Here is a 6,304-nt window from a genome sequence, read left to right on the forward strand (position 1 = left end):
AATCGGGGTGCCATGCACCACCAGCGGGTGCTGATCAACATCTCGGGTCTGCGCTTCGAGACCCAGCTGGGCACCCTCAGCCAGTTCCCCGATACACTTTTGGGGGACCCGGATAAGCGCATGCGCTACTTCGATCCACTCCGCAACGAGTACTTCTTCGACCGGAACCGGCCCAGCTTCGACGGGATCCTCTACTTTTACCAGTCTGGGGGCAAGCTCCGCCGGCCCGTCAATGTGTCCATCGATGTCTTCGCTGACGAAATCCGCTTCTACCAACTGGGCGAGGAGGCCATGGAACGCTTCCGGGAGGACGAGGGTTTCATCAAAGAGAAGGAGAAGCCTCTGCCTCGCAATGAGTTCCAGCGCCAGGTTTGGCTCATCTTTGAGTATCCCGAGAGCTCCAGCTCAGCCCGGGCCATCGCCATCGTCTCCGTGCTGGTCATCCTCATTTCCATCATCACCTTTTGCCTGGAGACCCTGCCGGAATTCAGGGATGAGAGTGAGATGCCCGTGCCCCTGCCCCCACAAAGTGGAGGTTTGAATGGCACGACTGGGGACTCCCCACCCATGCAGCAACGCAGTAGCCTCTCTGACCCCTTCTTCATCATCGAGACCACCTGCGTGATCTGGTTCACCTTTGAGCTCCTTGTGCGCTTCTTTGCCTGCCCTAGCAAGCCCGAGTTCTCCCGCAACATCATGAACATCATTGATATCGTCGCCATCATCCCCTACTTCATCACCCTGGGCACCGAGCTGGCCCATGAGCAGCAGCAGCCTGGGGCTGGCAGTGGCAATGGGGGCGGGGGCCAGCAGCAAGCCATGTCCCTGGCCATTCTCAGAGTCATCCGCCTGGTCAGGGTCTTCAGGATCTTCAAGCTCTCCAGGCACTCCAAGGGGCTTCAGATCTTGGGACAGACTTTGAAAGCCAGCATGAGGGAGCTGGGCCTCCTCATCTTCTTCCTCTTTATTGGAGTGATCCTCTTCTCCAGCGGTGTCTACTTTGCTGAGGCTGATGACCCTGAGTCTCATTTCTCCAGCATCCCTGATGCTTTTTGGTGGGCAGTGGTAACCATGACCACTGTGGGCTATGGTGATATGCGACCTGTCACCGTGGGGGGCAAGATTGTGGGTTCCTTGTGTGCCATCGCGGGTGTGCTCACCATTGCTCTGCCTGTCCCTGTCATTGTATCCAACTTCAACTACTTCTACCACCGAGAGACTGATCATGAAGAGCAAGCTGTCCTCAAAGATGAACACAGTAGTGCTCAGGGCAGCACAGCAGGGGGAGATGCAAAGAGAAGATCCAGTAGAAACTCTGTGAACGAATCTGTTGTGCACTTGGAAAACAGTGACGAGTTCAACAACGGCACCAGCTCCTTAGAGAAAACCCATATCAAAGCAAAAAATAACATAGATATCCGAAAATCCCTCTATGCTCTCTGTCTAGACACCAATAGGGAAACAGACCTGTAGAGGAGAAGAGAGTTCAGAGAGACAGAAGGATTTGATGGTGTCAGAAATTTACTACCATAATAATTCTTTTGGTACCAACTAGTTTTTAAAATCAGGCTATATTTTATAAATTGATCACCGGCCTGAGTAGTCCTCCAGGAATACATGTTTTTATGTTCTTTTTCCATGACACAAAGGGTCACCTATTTTTAAAATAGACTAAGAATAAGCTACGCTCCATGATGCAGGAGCTGGTAAATTCTGACAGGGCAAAATCTACTCTGTAGAAACTTATTTTAGCAAACGTTGGTTGGCTTTAAATGGGTTATTTGTTCAGTTTGGTTGCTCCAAGTTTAATATTAAAGAGTTGGGGGATGTGTATGTGGAGAATGAACAAAGGCAGGGGGGGATGGTGGGGGGTGGGAACAACACAGGACGGAGAGTCTTTTTGTACTGTAGTTTCAAACTGAAATTATTCCAATATATTTTATATCTATATAACTGTATTTATAGTTGAAAGGGGATTTCTTATTCCTGTGAAAAATGACATCGTTAGAGCACTAGGCACATTAGCTGTTCAGCACTTCCAGAGTTTTCCACCTGTGATCAGTACAGATCTGGTTTTCTAGTATGTGAAGTGAGTTTGGTGCTTTTAACCGTATAGCAGAGAACTTTTATTGTCATTGATATGTTAGTTTCTTGTGAGCCTTAAATTATTAAATATTGTAGATATTATTCTTTATAAATAATTTTATTAATTACCTTACTGTTTCAGAATTTCTAAATCATTCAGTCCTGTGCTTAATGTCCTCACTGAAAAAGATGTTCAGCTTTTTTTTTTTTTTTGTAGTTTTACAGTTTTTTATACCTTCGTTACACTGTTGAGACCAAAAGAAAAAGAAAATTGTCTGCCGTTACTGGTTTTGATCCAAGTGCACAACAGATAAAAAAACATGAGGGAATGGATAGGTATCACAAGAAAGTAGACTATGAATGCAGTATCTGAAAAACCGGTTTTCATCGTGCACCCTAGGTTACTTTGGCATGTGTGTCAGTCACCTTTATGTATCCATAGCATTTGTGTACACAGTTCACTGTTTTTTAATTATAGACTGGAAACGGACGGCAGTTAAAGAGTCTGAGACGGTGTGCCGTGCTACTTAAATAACCTTTGTGTGGCTCATATCTTGGATGCAGATGGAAGGCATCCCCTTCATCAGAACACATCCTTGTTTTATTTCCAAACAAAACCTTTTCAGTGCTGTGGATTTTACAGTTCAGGTGGTGTTGAAAGGCAAATGACACATTATCTTCATCATGATAATGCAGCACTGCACAGCTTACTGGTGAAGACTGACTCAAAGTTGCTTCTTTAACTCAAAGAGCCGTGTTGTAATTTTTCTTGCAAAGGATGTCTCTGTTTTACCCTCAAACTTCCATTTTATTGTTGAAGGATGTTTAATGCCTTTACTACATACAGTGGCACCGCAAGACTAACAGAAAGAGAAGTATCGATTATCAACACTCAAGGTTTGTTTCTAACAAATTTCCTGATATAACTAAGTAAATGGTAAATCAGAATTATGATTTATGCAAGTATGTCAGGTATATGTACTGTGATAAATTTAATCCAGCTTTGCAAAACAGTGCTTTGACCTTCTCTCGTCCAGTTCCAGGTTCTGCTTACCTGTCCCTTACCATGCCGTTTAAGGATAATGCATGATGTTTTTCCTTCCTACTCAGTAACACAGGCATGGTAGGTGCCAAGCAAGCAGTGTTTTGATACAGAGCTCAGCCCAAAGCCCAGAGGTGAAGAGGAAGAAAGTTGAATGTGATAATAGAGAACAGGATCTTTTGCATTAATTTTAGATGTTGGTTTCTTGGTTGGTTTGCTTGTTATTTAGCTGGACAGTGATGCTGTATTATCCTGAGAAACTGTCTGCAACAAGACTGACAAAGTGCCCGGTCCAGCTGCACTGCAGACCTCCAGTTTGCTTTAGTGGGAGTTTTTGCATCAAGGTCAAGTACAGCATTAGCCCTTTGGTGAGGTTGGACCTAAAATGAGACAAAGAAGTGGTGTAATTCAGCCTGTTGCACATGCTGAGATCTAGATCACTGAGGGACTTACAGTGAAGCTTTTTGCTCTGGCAAGTAGTTTGATTTACTTGAGTAGTTGATTGTAGCAAACAATTCAGTGAGTCTTTAGGTTCAAATTTTGGTTCTGTCTTCCTCTCACTACCACCCCCACCTTCCTGACCACTTTTGTTTTCCATAGTTTGCCCTTCCAATTGCACACTGTGCTGAATTAGACTTAGCTCCTCAGAGCAGGGGTGGTGTGTATATACAGTCCCTTGTTTAACAGTGGAACCCTGCTTATGGCCAGGGCTGCTGGATATTAATGGTCTGAATTATGTAACAGTAATTATTACAATTAGTGGAGTAACACTGGTGTAAAATGGGTGCTGGTGAAAGCACCTCCTAGAAAGATCAGGGCTATGGGGAGCAGGTTGAGCTGATCTTAAAAGCCCATAGCTGATGGAAATGGAAGGCTTTGTCTTCCTCCTCTTCAGTTTTTTAACTCCCATTGTGTGCCATTTTGATGCTTACCTTTAACTGGTTCTGTCTTTGTGCAAATGCATGTACAAGTGCTGCCTTATCTTCCAGGAGCATCTTGAGCTCACTAATCTGAGAGAAAATGCAATACAGCAGCAACAACAACAGATGAGATAATTTTCTGTCAAATTAGTGAGTTGGAAAGCAAGCGAGTGCCAGAGCCAGTGCAAGGAAGGGATGGGGAAGGTCAGTGGTGCAGGGAAGTGAGGAGCAGGATTTAAATCCTCACCCTTCAGTGTCAGTGAATGGTTTGATTGTCACTACTGCTTGTTGAAACGTGTTTCATGTTTGCAGAGGTAGCACAGGACTTGGGCTTGCAAGGTGATAACCTCCCACTGGGCTCCAGTCTGCAAAATTTAACTCTGGATTCCAGCATATGTGCCCTGCTCTCATTGAGAATAGAATTTGTCCCAATCAAAATCAAGCTCTATGAGAGCAAAATACCCTGAGTGCTGAACAGGGTTCTATGCAAACCAATTATTCTCAAAATACGGTTGAAAATATCTGTTTGGCTTGGCTTTCTGAACAGTTGTTAAGCACACTTCAGGCAAATTCGGCTTTGACACCTTCTTTATAAGGATGCATAATTTCTATTGGCTTATAAGGGAGTAAAGGATTTGCCTTCTAATGAGAGAGGTTGCTGCCAGACATTGAGTAATACGGCCAGAAACATGATTAGTTCACAGTTCAGCAAAGCACTTAGCATGGGCTCAGCTTTAAGCACGTGCTTAAGTAAAGCATTGTTCGGCAGTGGCTTAGATGCGCTGGTCTTTGAGATTGTTACTTAAAGATGAACTACCCACCCTGCTGAAACCCTAGAGCCATCAATTCCCACTGGACTTCGGTGCAAATATTTAGGTACATGGTACAGCTTGTGAGCCTGAAAACAAGTGATGCTGTGGGACGCTGTAATCAGAACACTCAGTTCTTACTACAGAAAGTGCCTATTCCTGCATCCTACTCAGCAGAGCAGTCCTCTTGACATGATCAGTTGCAAACTGAGTACCAGGATTGTCTGCTTGAAGAATTGCAACTTTGGCCTGAATTAGAGTGTAATTGCACTTTCTAGTGATGAGAACCCCCTTTTGCTGTAAGTGATTTTGGTATCGAGAAGCTTCATTGAGTTCAGTAGACAGCATGTATCTGTGCCTGGGATGTAAACAGTGCAGAAGCCTCATAACATGCCAGTGGAAATTTCTGCTGCAAAAGAATGTGAGAGAATAGGAAGAGAGAACCAGATCACTCTGAGGAAGCTCCTGTAAATGTGAATCAGGAAGAGAATTTAGGCTATGTAATTCTAGGCTCATTACAAGAAGGAAATCTGCCCAAACCAGTATTGATCTTATGCTAGCTGACCTGGAATGAAAAGCAAGCTGAATAAAACCTCTTTGGAATATCAAAACCTACAAGTTAACAGAGCTTAATGAATAGCAAATTATTGCAAACATAAAAAAAACAAAACCAAATCAACACTTTTCTGTAAACTCTTTTGACTAGGAGCTACATCATGGAAGATTTCTCACCCCACGCATGCCTATATGCCATAGTTGTTAATGGCTTGTCATTTTGTGTGGGACATACTGAAATGCATAACTCTTCCATTCTTCCATTTGGGGATGCTTAAGTGAATATTCTTTTGGCTCACCAGTAATGTAAGTTTAGTTTGTTTAGCCTAGCCCCAAGGGGAGTCTACATGCCCATTTTGTTTTTCCATCATTTAAAAAAAATGATAAAACAGTAACCACAAGTTATATAATGCCATTCATGTCTTAGTGCTTTATGAACAATACTACAATGATCTATATAAAAACATGGTAAAGAAAAGGCTGGGAAGGGAAGACTTAAGGCTTTCAAAGGGCGAGAGGCCTAGGAGAGACACAAAATGCATGGTCTTGGCTGGTTGGGACATCTAAAATGAGATATTTCAGAGAGGAAGCGAAGGGAAGGTAGGAGAGAGATTCACCCCTGTGGTCTCTTTTCTGGCCTCTTGCATGGCTCTTGGTAGTGCTGCAGGCAAGGGCTGTATGCCAGCCTCTGTGCACTGCAACCCACCTGGTGGGGACACCGAACACAGAGGCGGGATAATGCTGAGCAGCAGGAACAAATGCCTCTTTTGTGTGGTCTTTTTAAAAAATTTGGACTCTAAGGAGAATATGTAACTGTACTGGCTGTTCCCTGGCCTCTCCTGCTTAAAACACTGCTGTTCTTGGGGCTGGGGTGGGGTACGGTGGGGGGATGT

At 44.1% G+C, this 6,304-nt stretch overlaps 1 protein-coding gene across 1 annotated transcript; it reads left to right on the plus strand.

Annotated features, from left to right (window-relative positions):
* The first annotated feature begins 6 nt into the window (after window positions 1–6).
* On the plus strand, window positions 7–1,473 carry KCNA5 (potassium voltage-gated channel, shaker-related subfamily, member 5). Its single transcript, XM_010132695.1, has one exon. The coding sequence runs from the start codon at window positions 13–15 to the stop codon at window positions 1,471–1,473; it is 1,461 nt and encodes a 486-aa protein (XP_010130997.1). The 5' UTR covers window positions 7–12.
* Window positions 1,474–6,304: the final 4,831 nt, after the last annotated feature.

The sequence above is a fragment of the Buceros rhinoceros genome, unplaced genomic scaffold, assembly GCF_000710305.1.
Source record: "Buceros rhinoceros silvestris isolate BGI_N320 unplaced genomic scaffold, ASM71030v1 scaffold42323, whole genome shotgun sequence".
NCBI classification, from domain to species: domain Eukaryota; kingdom Metazoa; phylum Chordata; class Aves; order Bucerotiformes; family Bucerotidae; genus Buceros; species Buceros rhinoceros.